The 14335-nt window shown below is 35.8% G+C and overlaps 1 protein-coding gene across 2 annotated transcripts in view; it reads left to right on the top strand.

Moving 5' to 3' along the window:
• erbb4b (erb-b2 receptor tyrosine kinase 4b) overlaps positions 1-14335 on the top strand; it is a 131775-nt gene that overhangs the window by 94487 nt on the left and 22953 nt on the right. Inside the window, exons 13-19 of one of the 2 annotated variants that reach the window (XM_077727408.1) lie at positions 70-202; positions 2493-2586; positions 5739-5893; positions 6956-7000; positions 9342-9474; positions 11248-11370; positions 12438-12536. In XM_077727408.1, the coding sequence (XP_077583534.1) occupies positions 70-202; positions 2493-2586; positions 5739-5893; positions 6956-7000; positions 9342-9474; positions 11248-11370; positions 12438-12536 (782 nt within the window). Of the gene's footprint in view, positions 1-69; positions 203-2492; positions 2587-5738; positions 5894-6955; positions 7001-9341; positions 9484-11247; positions 11371-12437; positions 12537-14335 lie in introns of both variants that reach the window. The other variant, XM_077727407.1, reaches the window with a different exon arrangement.

Genomic DNA, 14335 nt, shown 5'->3' with positions numbered 1-14335 from the left:
CTGTTAATGGAATAAATATCTATTCCACTATACTATTTTGATTAAAAAAAATGTTTTTGTCTTGAATAGTCAAAGATCACATGGTTTGTGATCCATTATGTTCCGATTCTGGATGTTGGGGTCCCGGCCCAGATCAGTGTCTCTCCTGCAGGGACTTCAGTAGGGGACCAAGTTGTGTGGAAAACTGCAACCTGTATGAAGGGTAAGTTATTTATGATAATATATTGTGCTCTTGGTGTAACTGCAGTTACCTAATTGGCTGCCTCGAACGGCAATAGACATTCGATCCATTTGAACATTTTGTTCATTCGCTGCCACACATTAATGGCACTGAAATAGTTAACATATTTTATCATACAATCAAAAGCAAGTAAGGACATAGTGTTTGCAAAACAGTGTCAATGACCCTATGCTAAACATTATGGGCTGAGATATAGCAATGTACAACATCACCACTAAAAGTAGAATAACAAATGTTTCACCCCATGTACAAAATAAAACTCATGGTGTTTAGCCAGGCTAAGCAAATCCTCTCGCAGACATCGATACGCACTTCAAAATTTAACAACTCAATAAAGCATTGCTCCAGCACTTCTTTTCCCTCCATATGAAAATGAAAACCCAACAGTAAAAAAATAGATATGGTCACATATCACAGTGATGCTGTAATAACACAGAGGCATAATAATAGCATGATGTGGGAATGTAGCTTAGAAAATCTCATACACAATACAATACTTCTTGTAGGTACAGCTGTAAATAGAGAAAACGTTTACATTTCTGTAATAATAGAATATTACTGTTGGAAATTCAGATTTCAGGCAGAAGGGCAGTTCATGAGCAGAATTAGGGTATAACATATCTTTTAGTTTGAGCTTTTAACTCCACCGATATCCTTAAGTCACTAAGTTTAATTATTTATAGTTAATAACTCAGGTAGTTCAAAAGAACAATTTTAAGGGTGAAGGTAAGTTACTTTGTAGAGCAGCCTTGAAGAGTGTCATCAGGGGGTTCCTTGACTTTGAACATTTATATTGATGTTCTCCACCGTATACCCAACACAGCATGTCACCCCAATCAAGTCAGCTGATAACTCACAAAATAATTGAACTTAAAGAATGACTCTTGAAGAGATGAATTTGAAGTGCAACGTACTGAAGTCATGAAGAGAAGAAGGAGAGCCAGATATATGGATAGGGCCGGGGGGTTAGGCGTGTCACTGCGTGTCACAGTCACTGCTTGCGCACGGGGCCACGCCGTGCCTACCTGTCCCAAAATGCATCGGCACCGTCTAGCATGCTACTTCATTGATGCACCCCACTTAAATCCCTCACCCTCTATCCTCCCAACATGCTTGCTTTCTGTGATCTATTACTATTCGGGTTTAACCTCACGTCTTTGGATTGAATTAGGAATTAGTTAACCATATTAGTATCCAAATTGATTGAAAAGAGACGCATCAATAAATTGTGCCATCTTTTAAAGATGCAGAACAGCCCCTTTAACAATGTTTTTTGTTTTTAATATGTATGGCACAAAATGCTGCAGTGGTTCATTCACCTGACTTCGGGTGTAGAGTGGGTTAATTCCCAATCGGTGGTGGTGTGATTCTCACTGCCAACGGCTATTTGTCTTTGTGTCTGCCCCAAGTCTGACTATTAAGGGTGTAGTCCACCTTTCTCCCGCTGGGATAGGCTCCATCATCTTGTGACCCTGGCAAAGATAAGCAACATTGAAAGAAATGGATCATACAAATTGATTGAAAGTGTGATGGCGCTTCTTGTGCCCTCCGATTGGCTGCCGAATGCGTCCTACGAATGTGCTTATCAACATAAACCTGTCCCAACGGAACAAAAATCCAAAACAATAGTTCCGCATGAAATTGAATGCATTTTACCATTTTTAAACATATTTATTACACTAACATATTTGAACACGTATATATTTATTAATTCATCAATATAGGAAGGTCACAGCCTGTGCCATTTTGTTGGAGTAGTGCCTATCTCAATACTGCTTTGCACCATTTGTATTTGAGCAATCTCACTCAAACACAAAGGCCAATTTCCCAGCTTTCAACAATGCTTTAAGAAGTAGACGAAGCATTATAAATACTAATTTGATTTAGAGCCCATTAAAGGACTATATAAATATATATATATTTTTTTTTTGGAGCAATAGAACACAGTTACCCCTACGCTTACGAAAAGAGCAGTACCCTAAACAGCAACAAATAAGCTGTCAAATCAGTTGCAGTGTGGTCACATTTAATAACGTGCCTACTATATTATTCAAAAGGATATGGGTTATGAACAGAATTTTGAAAAGGTTGTCACCTGTGCCCAGCACTTTTAAATCCTGGTAACTCTCCCATGGCTGTTTTTTTTTTTGTACGTGTAGATTGTTTAACTATCTGCAATGTGTTTATCAAACCAAAATGTTGCATGCAAGATTCATTAGCCCATATCCTTTCTGTCCAACTGATCTCTCAGGGCGGTTCGAGAGTTCGCCAACGAGTCAGTATGTCTGGAGTGTGATCCCCAATGTGAGCAGGCTGATGGCGACTCTTTGACCTGCCACGGGCCGGTATGTATGCTACTAGACTCAGTAAATAGGAGGCAATGGGAATGTTGAGATAATAAACCCTCTAATAACTGGCGGACAGTTGACATAATTTTGTTAAGAGCAAAGTTGCTTCACAAGAGAAGTGAGCATAAGTCCTTTGATGGTATTTTTTTTCAATTAGTACTTGATGCCATTTTCCAAATATTAGTTCTTACAATTCCCCTTTTATGCTTTGTTTTTGTATTATTTCAAACCAACATCTGAGTTTACACCAACAGTATTTTTTGGTAGCGCCTGCTTGTATTTGGCAGAGTTTCCATCCTTCACAACATACACACTAATGTTACTACCTTTAAGAGTTTATTTTGATTGACAGATATAAATGTGGAGTGGTAAGGGCACAGGATTGCAAAGCTCCATTTATAGAACAGTGCTCAAGTTGTTTAGTGATCAAAAAGGTTGCAGATGACACATTCTATTCGTAACATCTATTTTCTGTTTTTAAGGATTAAGTTCCATCACTGTCATGTGCTCAATCTTTGCTTCTCAGTAAAATATGCAACAACTAAAACAAACTGAAATTTTAATTGCATGTGAATTGTTTAAATATGTGGATTTCTAAACAGAATGATGTTTTTTTTTAGTTGAGTTCTATCATTTTAGCCCTAAAGTTCATCAATTACGCATGCATTTTGGGTTTATATTGTATTAAATTTGCATGTATATGGAACATCCTTAATTCATTCTTTCAAATTAAGAACCGCTTATCCTCACAAGGGTTGCAGGGGGTCCTGGAGCGTATCTACCGGCACCAGGGGAGGGACACCCAGAATCCTAAATTGATTTTTATAATTTTCGTACTCATTATTTTTGTATTACTAGATTTGTTTTGTATGGTATAATACCAGAGACAAACTCCATGTCTTTTTCTAAAATATTTATACACTTAAGAGGATTTTGGTTCAGATCGATAGCTCTATAAACATTCACTGTAAAAATATTTGGAATAAAGTCCAATAGCTCGCGCATAAAAGTTAAAGTTAAAAGTAACACTGTAGCACTTCCATGGAAATGATTTGCAGCTTGATAACACGCCTCAGGTCAAAAGTTTGCAAAAATGATTAAATCACTGCTTTTGCAATGTTTAAACTGGCACCATGCCTTTGCGGTGGAAAGGGAAATATATATGCTGTGATTGCCTTCCATCAGGCTCCTTGTCATATGCAAAATGATTTAAATGATTTTATTCTTGGTGTTTGTTTGCAAACTGGAAATAAGGCGACTAGTCACTTTTTGAAAAACGATATCCGAAGCGGAGGAAAAAAAATGGCTAAATGTAGGGACCAAATCGCTGAGTTAGCAACAGTGAGTCCTCTTAAACTCATCGCCATTGCTATTTAATCTTATCTATGTTTGCACAAGCATGTCTAAGAACAGAATTTTGAAGTATGGAAGAACATTAATAAAGTGATTAAAAAAAAGAATAATTGTCCCAACAATTGAATTCTAATTCATCAATAAGAAGGATTATTCTCCCAACCCTATGTCCTAATTTTCAGTGGTTTACAATTATCTCTCTATTCCATTTCCAATAGCGCTTATCCTCTTAACGTCTTAAGTGTGAACCAGAGACGATTTAAGTTCTTTAACAACCAAAAATCAGCATTAATCATTTCATTTTTTTCCTTCGCACAATATATGTGACCTGACTAACTTTGACCCCACATACAAAAAAAGAAACCAGCTACCACCAAGGCCTCACAGCACATCTAGACAAGCTCTTTCCACCCTCATCCCCTCGTTGTGTATTCCGTCACACAGTGAATGATGAAAATGTCTCATGTTAACCTGTTGCGCCCTCGTGTAGCAACTGCATGTGCAGCCCAAGCGACCAAATGGATTACAGCAATCGTGTTATGGTTACACCGCCCATAGCAATTACATTAGAGTTTACACAAAGTGATTTGATTGGCCTAATGCCCTGTGTAGTGCGGCTGGGGATATGACCACATCCATGAGCACAACACGGTCTGTTTGTTTTCTGAATAACAACACCAATTGCTCTTGGTATTGTTAAAAAATACATATATATTACTTTTAAACATATGTAGCATAGAAATTTAGGTTTCATTTTTGACCAGAAGCTGCCCTGGGATGTAGAAGTTAATTCGCCTGACTTCGGTGCGGGTTCGATTCCCGCTGGTGGTCATATGATTGGTAGCGTGGATGTTTGTTTGTCTCTCTGCGAGCCCTACGAGTGACTGGCAACCAATCTAGGATGTAGTCTGTCTTTTTGCCCAATAACGGTTAGGTTCCAGCAACCCTTTCGAGGATAGGCGGTATGGAAGATGTTTAAAACCTATTTCTTTTAAATATAAATAATTCAGACATCTAGCTGTTGTGACTGGTTTAAATGCATATGATTTGTGTTACAATACATTTTAAACTCAACCATTATTTACTCCCACTTCTCCAAATAACACTGTTTTATTTTAGCACTGTATTCTGTGTAAAGTGCTAACATTCTTATGAGTATTTCTCCTTTAAGATTTGTATTTATGTGTGTGTGCGTGTCATTCGACAATTAGATGTTCGTCAGGATTGTTGCTTGTTTGAAAGAACAATTCTCTTCTTCCTTTCCACCCCCTTTATTAGTATCATAAATCCTCTTTTAGGCAGATTGTTATGGTCACTGTGAGTGCTATGAGGAATGGTTATTATGAGCTCCCTCCACTCACACTGCTTTATGTGTCTCATTTGCTTTTGCCATCTTCACGTGCTCGTCTTCCTCTTACATACTTTGTAGTTTTCGGTGATAATATTGTGTCATTTCCCTATCATTTAGCATGTCCACGTTTGACAATGTTCTTCTACTTTCTCTGATTCTTTCAACCTGCAGAATAGTGTAGATAAACAGTAATATATCCATGCATACAATATGCAGTGTGTCTACCAAGAACCACATTTGTCTTTTGAATTGAAAACATTGTTGGCACTAGATTGTTTGACTTTAATAATATTTTTTATTTTTTTTACTTGTTTTTAGATTGCTATACCAACAGGCGCGCAGACACAAGTTCGGTCATTCTCCTTATTGCTTGCCCTCAGGAGTTTTTCTGTGTGATGATTCATTATATCTGGTTAAAAAAAAAGTTCTATGCTTCTTTCTGCAGAGCCCAGAGCATTGTGTGAAATGCATCAATTTTAAAGATGGGCCTAACTGTGTAGAAAAGTGCCCGGATGGACTGCAAGGTGCAAACAGTTTTATCTTTAAGTATGCTGAAAGCAACAATGAGTGTCATCCCTGCCATGCCAATTGCACACAAGGGTGAGTTAACAATTATATTCATATGAATATAGTCAACTTGTAGTTTTGTAAATAATGAGATGCCAGCATCATAGGACTAAATTCAATATTTATAGGGCAAGAGTGTCAGACTCTAACTTTAACGTCAACTTGATTTCACGTGGGCCAGACCATTTTAGATATAATATTTAGATTTTTTTTTTTTAGAAATGAATTAAAAGAACTAGATTAAAGACCCTGGATATTCATTTTTCTATAGATCTAAAAATAATGTTTATTTTAGCTGTTCTTAATATATTTTTAGATTTTACCAAAAATATTTTTGAACTAAAAACACAAAAAAATAATTAAAAATATTACAATTATTAATTTAAAAGAGGAAAAATCAGGACATTTTATATACATCTATGATATTCATTTTAATTTTATCCTATAACAGAAAGTCGGCACTAATGATTTACTTTTCGTGGGCCACACAAAATGATGTGGCGAGCCAGATTTAGCCCCCGGGCCACCACTTTGACACCTGTGCTACAGAGTCTAGTTGACTTTATGAAAAGTGTCTGCGTCATTGAAAACAGTCATTCCTTTTGTTATCATTCTCCTACTGTGTGTGTAACATAAAGTTATGGGATGAAATATTTCAAGACTTGAGCAATAAATAAATTCGTTATGGAGACAATGAGCTAGAAGAGGCAAAGAATAGAAGGGATCCATCATGTTTCTCTCCATCACTCACTAGCCAGTCATCTCTCCATGCAATATTCAGCACTGGTTGGTGAGACAAAATTTGGTATTTTACTCCACGGGGAGCATGTGTCATTCGAGTGTGTTATTTCTCCTTTTCTGAATGACAGCCCCAAGCTCACCGGAGCATAACAATGTAGCCGTAAATGGAAAACAACAGGCTGACACATTGTCACAGGTACAGCTTCATAAGCAGCTCTCCCTCTGAGGAAGACAAACCGGCAGATTTAAAGGATCATAAAAAATTACAGAAATAAAGCAGGACTAAAGTCATTGTCCTTTATTTTTTAACCCTTACAAACATATTTACGTACTTTTTTCTGTTTGTTTTTGTAGCTGCACCGGACCAAGACTTCAAGATTGTATTGGCTGGATGGACAGGTAAAATATGATATTTAATTTCTTGTTCCTACTCAACACCCTAGACTAGTTGCCAGTCGGGCGCAGGGCACACAGAGAGACAGACGACCAATCGAACCCGCAAACCGCCTGTTAATGTTTTGAATATCTAGTGCTATCAATGGCAGTGTAACTAGGGCTGCTACGTTCAATTGACCAATCAACAATTCATTGATTATGAAATAAATCATTATTCATGTATGCTAGGCCGCCCATATGACGTCAAGTTAATTTCAACATTGTTGACCAAAGACAGATGGTAGGAAACCTATGGCTCTGGAGCCACATGTGGCTCTTTTGATGGGTGCATCTGGCTCTTTCCTAACCTGTGAGCTAAAATGTGGAAATCGCTGGTGACAGAACTGAGATATTACATCTAGAATTGCTTTAATCATCTTTTTTTTTTTTTGCAGTAAACTCTTCTGGAACGCATCCTCTCATTGATTGGCACTAGCATAAGAATCTTTTAAAAAATAATATTTTTTCCACTTTAAAAGTGGTGAAATTACAAAAAAAAAATGAAAATTCACTCGTTTACATATATGTATTTTGACTTTTAAATTTGTAGTATTGCTCACAAGAAATAACATTGGAAAATATGATTTTTTTGTGGCTCTCTTTGTCAAAAAGGTTCCCGAACTCGGAACTAAGACCTTGCAAATATTTCTGTAAGAACAAACCGAAATCTTAGGGACCATCACACCACAAGTGTAACATTTTGTATCCAGTTGTTCAATATTATTTTGACTTCCTTTTGGTTAGTTCAGACATCATGTGTCTCAGTATCTATTTTGGCTGCTTCTTTACTTATCTGTGGTCAGCCTTTTACTGAGGTCAATTGATAGTGAAGTAGATATAAATCCTGCAAAAGCTTCAGAGAACTGATCCGAATCTACACTTTTCTGCTCAACACGGCTCCACCACTAACAGGATAAAGGATCCGCAGCAGAATGTAACTCAGCTCACCTGTTGAGCAGATCAGCTCTTATCAGATATCCGATAGCGGTTGTGCCGATACATTAAATGTACAGCTCAACCAGCTGCGTGGGTGTCACACATCTTGTAAATCTGTTCCCTGTTGGCAGCATTGGCTTTTGAGCTTGATTTAAAGCAGCTTATCAGATGTTCATTATCACAATAGGCCAGTATTTCACTGAAGGGACTACGTACTTACACGTTTGATAAGCTGTCACGCAAAGGTCACTCATCAAATTGACTATATGTACTTTTGGTGGACTCAAATGCATTTCACTAAGGCAATAATTAGGTATTCCCCTGATTGAAAACTATAAACGCTGTCTGTTTTTACCGTATTTTCTCAAATAGTGACCTCTAGTAGCCTCTTAATCACGATAGGTTTCTGCTTGCATTGTCTATATAGGTTTCCACATAATATTCTACCCTCGACCCTTTGGTAACAAATAACAGGTGGTGTCACTAGCTGTGATTACCATTATAATTGCCACATTTCCACAATACAGATGCCAGTGAATGTTGTCATTCTGAGAGCAGATGAGGACAAAAGATTGCTGCATAATCTCTGTAGATAAAATGACTTCTTAGCAGCAAGATTTATTAGAAATTAATTTGCCTTTAAAGCCTATTTTCTGTACTACAACCATTTTGAACTTGCGTATAAATGTGAAATTACTTAATAAAAATCCAAATGATGAATGTGAAATTACTTAATAAAAAGCCAAATGATGAATGTGAAATTACTTAATAAAAATCCAAATGATGAATGTGAAATTACTTAGTTAAAATCCAAATTATATTAAGTTAAAAAAAAGTTAATAAATATAACCTTCCCAGCATACAATTAAAACTATTAAACATTTGCAATCAAGTAATACTAAGAGACATATTCAATATTCTTTGTCTATTTTCTGTACTACAACCGTTTTTTTCCACATAACAAGCAATCAGGATACAGTTTAAAAGACACATTGATTTACCTTTTAAATAGAGAACCATTTAACTCATTGGCTTCCATTGCCAGAGCTACCAGTACAATTTTCAAGATAGGATGGATGTCTTCCACTGTCAATGGCACTAAAAGAAGACTTTATCTTCATTGTGTAATATGGCATTGTTCCTGTTAGTATTTTCAAACATGCACTTCCATTAACATTCCTAATTATTGCAGTCATGTTGCTTGTCATTATCATTCAATAGACGCAGGTTATTTTCCTATCACACTGTGATCTTTCAACCTCTCCAGTTTGCCCCAACTTATTTTGTCTCCCAGTGGTGATGCTTCATTCATTCTAATGATGGGCAGTCTATTTGCTCTTTCTTTTCCACTTTACTATTATGTCCTCAGAACTCCTCTGATCGCAGCAGGGGTGATTGGCAGTCTATTCATGGTAGTTATCATTGTGCTGAGCGTGGCGGTGTCTGTACGTCGAAACAACATCAAGAAAAAGAGGACTCTTCGTCGCTTCCTGGAGACGGAGGTGAGTAAGGTATTTATTGGAAAAATTCACCTATTCAGATAGGAGCAATTCCCACATATTTACCATTGTCGTACGTTACTTTTACTCGTATTGTAGAGGTAATGCACTATAACATAGTTTTAGATATTTTGTCTAGGAATGTCCCCAATCTGATCACTGGATCTTTATCACAGTTAATGTAGATCAGACATAGTAGGCAAAGTAGCAAAAGTATTAGAGACACAAAAATGTCTCCAAGTTAAAGTTACATATTTCTTATTATTATCTCCTCTTATTTAAATACACAATCTCAAATGTAATATACGGAAATGCATCTGAACACACCATGTTCAAGCATTTTTTTTAATGTTCATAGTAATAATTTACCATGCATTTATTATTATTTATGTGATTTCTTAAGTAAATAATGAAATAGTCTCAAGTGAAAGTTTATTTATTTATAATATATCTTTGTACTAAGAACTATTTGTGCTTCTGTGTGAATATAGTACTTAACAGTATATGTATGGTTAAAAGCATATGGCGAAAAAGTGTCACAGTTTTAGGTATTTTTACTTTAGATATCTGAATATAATACAATGGTTTGGAGTGGCAAGATTACCAGATGAGGAGTTTTTTGCTCAGTAACTATATAGTACATTATTAGAGACATTTCTATGGCTCATGTTGAAAATGAGAAGTTGAGATTGTGGGAAGTGTGTATAATGGCTGACATACTCAAAGGGGGTTGAAGTATAAGTGGAAAGGTTTGGGCTTAGCTGAATTTGCAGGGAGTTGGCGAGAAAAGCAGGTAGCCATTTAATGATCCGAGTTTAACATAAAACTGAAAACATTCCTTTTGACCTCATAAATGCTGCAGTTGTTTCAAATATTTAAAGACAATGTGAAACAACTATAAATAAAGCAAGTGAAAAGGTGTAAAAAAAATCCCTTTAGAGCACAGATGCTTGAATCAAACATTTTCCTTTCACTTATTTGGGTGTGTTAAAAAATAAGTCGTCATGGCTATTCTTTGGCAGCTTCAAGGATTTGTCGGATCACTACTCAATCACATCGTGTTTATTTATTTTTTTCTTCTTATCTGCACACTGCCAAATAATTTGTAGACTGGAATTAGTTATCCAACTACTGAATTGAATATTGTCCTCAAGTTTGAAAATTGTCATCAACAGCAGTTCAAAGTTTTATTAAAAAAAAAAAAAGCATTTCAGCACCACTATTTAAAGTGGGATTGTGGACAGCTCCTACATAGCTGGACAGCTCCTTTCAGTGAGTGAGCGTTGTCTGAATGTGATTGCTTACTCTGAGGTTCTTATATTTTTCTCATCCTCCTTATTTTGCATTTGTTTTATGTTTTTTCCTACCAAGTGTCTCAAAGAGTCATTCCTTCCTTCCCTAATTTCCTACTTCATCTATTTATAATTTTATTATACTTAAGTAGTGTGAATTCAAAGGATGAAGTCACTTGGTCACTTAAGACAATTTATTTTTCATGCAAATGTATTAATACATACTGCTGGTGGTAATTCTATAATATACTATTGTACAGGGCGCTTCCTAAATAATATCTACAGGAGCTCAAGTGGTTTTAGGTGTTCATTCTAACCATCGAAGAGGATACATTTTTACCAAACTAGTGACTTTTTAAGTGTAATCAGTTAATTACAGGCTAGGCAGGTGCTGCTGGTTTCAGATGAAACCTTATTGGTTGAACTGTCCATGCTGGATGAGTATTTTTTTGTTTGTTTGTTTGTTTTTGTTTGTTTTTCTCAGCTGGTCGAACCCTTGACACCCAGTGGGACAGCACCAAATCAAGCTCAACTTCGAATCCTGAAAGAAACTGAACTCAAAAGAGTCAAAATCCTCGGTTCGGGTGCCTTTGGGACTGTGTATAAGGTAAAAACATAAAAGTACTCTGAAAGAGCAGTATTCCAACTCAACAGTCAAATTCAAAGCATTGCCATATTTGTTGTATACATTTATGACCTCTTTTACACGTCCTAATCAAAATGTTTTTAAATATAACACCTACCCAATTCTAATTGTAAACTATGAGCTTGTCAAAATAATTACAGATTAATTTCAAATGCAGTTTAATGTTATTCAATTCAGCCTCACTGAGCAATAATTAGACCTGCACATATGGCTGGAACGAGAGTGTAAAACTAAATGTATCACACCCTGAAAGTGAAGCTGTGATCAGAGGGGATTCCACTTTAGTGGAAGAGTTAAGGCTGCTGTCATCAGGGGTGTATAGCGGCAGTGTAACACATTAAAAGCTTGAAGAAAACTTGAGTCACTTAAATTCTCCCACTTCTTTTAAATGGTTTGGATGGAGTTGAGATTGAATCCCTCAGAAATGATGAAATAGATATGCCCATTTTTTTTGAAGGACAAAATAACTTTTAAGGATTTAACATGCACTATGTCATCACAAAACATATATTTTGGATAAAAGGTTGGGAATATGAGATAAAATTATAACGAGGGTAGAGGAATGACGAATTTACCAATTGCCATTATTTACCAAGAAAGTGGAAGAAGTTCTACAAAAATAAAGAGATAGATAGATGTTGTTGCAATGTTGTCACTATTAACTTTTAAAATGTATTAACCATTGTGGACCTATAGCGGGAGAACATTATTTGACAATTTAGAGAAAAAAAACACACTTTGCTTCATTATTTATAAATGTCCACAAGCACAGCAGTGTCAGAACTTTTTTTTTTAACCAAGGGCGGCTTTAGCAAAAATAGCCTTGCAATTTTTCCACTTTAATTTTTTTTAGTTGTACTTTTCAGTATCAACTCATTGGTTGCCATTGACGACTGGCAGCAATTGAACAAATGGGATAATATCAAAATGAAATGAAAATATGGCCCCCTAAATGGCAGCTACTTAGTTAAATGAGACATGAATGATCTGTAGCTTATATATGTTGTTGGGTTTTTTTTCCACTCTAGGGAATTTGGATTCCAGAGGGTGAAACAGTCAAAATACCTGTCGCCATCAAAATCCTAAACGAAGCCACAGGACCCAAGGCAAATGTAGAATTCATGGACGTAAGTAATAAATACAATTCATTCATTCATTTTCTGAATGGCTTTACCCTTCATGCTCACACTCATACCTAAGGCCATTTTAGAGTGTTTACCAGCCTATGCTGCATGTTTATGGGATGTGGGAGGAAACTGGAGTACCCAGAGTAAACCCACTCAAGCCCGGAGAGAGTATTCAAACTCCACACACTAAGGTCCACACATGGGATTAAACCCTCGATCTCAGAACTGTGAGGCCGACGTGCTAACCACTCTGATATGGGCCATCTTTTTCAGAACATAATTTATTATTTTCCAAATAATAAAGTTTTGCTTTATATTTTTCCCAAAACTGTTCAAAATATATATTCCATTAAGGCTTATTGATATTTTGATTAGAAAATGGGCCATATTTAGCATTTTATATCTGTTTCAATATCACACGGCATTCAATACTTATTGTATACTTCACCAGAGTCTATTTTCAAACATTAACAATACTTGTTCAAAAGAAAAACTGAAAAAGATCCAACTTATCACCCAATAATGATGCAATGCAGATGAAATGACTCTCATTAGCACACAAACAGTACACATTCTGGCACGCACACACAGAGAAAGCGACCCAATTGCACTCATTTTTTATACTTACTTTGACGATCTAAGAGGACGTATTAGTGCTCGCATTTCTGTTTTCATCAGGATGTCTTTGATGAAGACTCAGTGTTTGTTATAATTCATGATCAGTGTGCTTTGAAAGCTGGTCTTGGCAACCAGGAGGTAAATTAAAATAGAGTTTTATGAGGGCATAAAGGATATCTATATACTTGGTACAAATATTTTGGTTAACTTAACAGACCTTCATCCATGGGTTAATATTTCTGAGGGTAAATATACACCGTTCACAGGTGTTTATTCTCTTTAAGCATCTAGCAGTCAAATTTATTAGATGTGGCACTGCAACATTATCATTCAATGCAAGCCATCTCAGTTATAAAGCATTTGATGTCTTTTACGTGTAAATTCAAGTGAGTGACATAACATTTATGCACACAAAAATGTACACAATTGCACAGCTGACCATTAAAGCTAGTGCTAGTCTAATTATATAGACGCTCCCCTACTTACAAACGAGTTAGGTTCCGAGTGCTTGTTCATAAGTTGAAAGTGTTCACAAGTTGAAATTGTTCAAATTGAAGTTGATTCAGTGCTATATTTTGCATTATGATTTATGTTTAAGGCCTATATAAGTATACTGAAGGTGTATATAAGTGTATTTATATGTTTAAGGCTTGTACAAGTAACCAGTATTGGTTTCTACTGAAAAAAACTTGATGAAATGGACAGAACATAAACGCAATTTGCAGACATCTGCGTCTACAACACAGTGTCTGTATTTTTAATCTAACATGCTGACATTAAGTTCAGAGTAACCACAAACATAAGCATTAACATAACATCAAAGTTAATAACTCACCACATAGTTTAATATCAAATACTATATATAAAATACTCTTTGAACTAAAACATCACCAAAATATTTTCTGTGAAATATTTCTGATGTAAGCAACAACTCATCAGCAGAAACACCACAGCACTTAAAACCTTTTAATAACATGTTTGTTTTTGTAGAGGAAAGTAATGGTCTTTCTTTACTCGAAAAATATGTTCAAAGGAACTCCCAAAATAAATTAAATGACTCTTTTTCCTACCAAAAAAAATAAGAAAATGCATGTTATATACAATAAATACTGACTGATGTGACACATAGTGATGACAGGTTAGGATTTTGCTTATCTGAGAAAAAATATTCTTTATTTACA

The sequence above is a fragment of the Stigmatopora nigra genome, chromosome 11, assembly GCF_051989575.1.
Source record: "Stigmatopora nigra isolate UIUO_SnigA chromosome 11, RoL_Snig_1.1, whole genome shotgun sequence".
NCBI lineage: Eukaryota > Metazoa > Chordata > Actinopteri > Syngnathiformes > Syngnathidae > Stigmatopora > Stigmatopora nigra.
The sequence above is the reverse complement of the archived record's forward strand: the minus strand, read 5'-3'. Positions and strand labels throughout refer to the sequence as shown.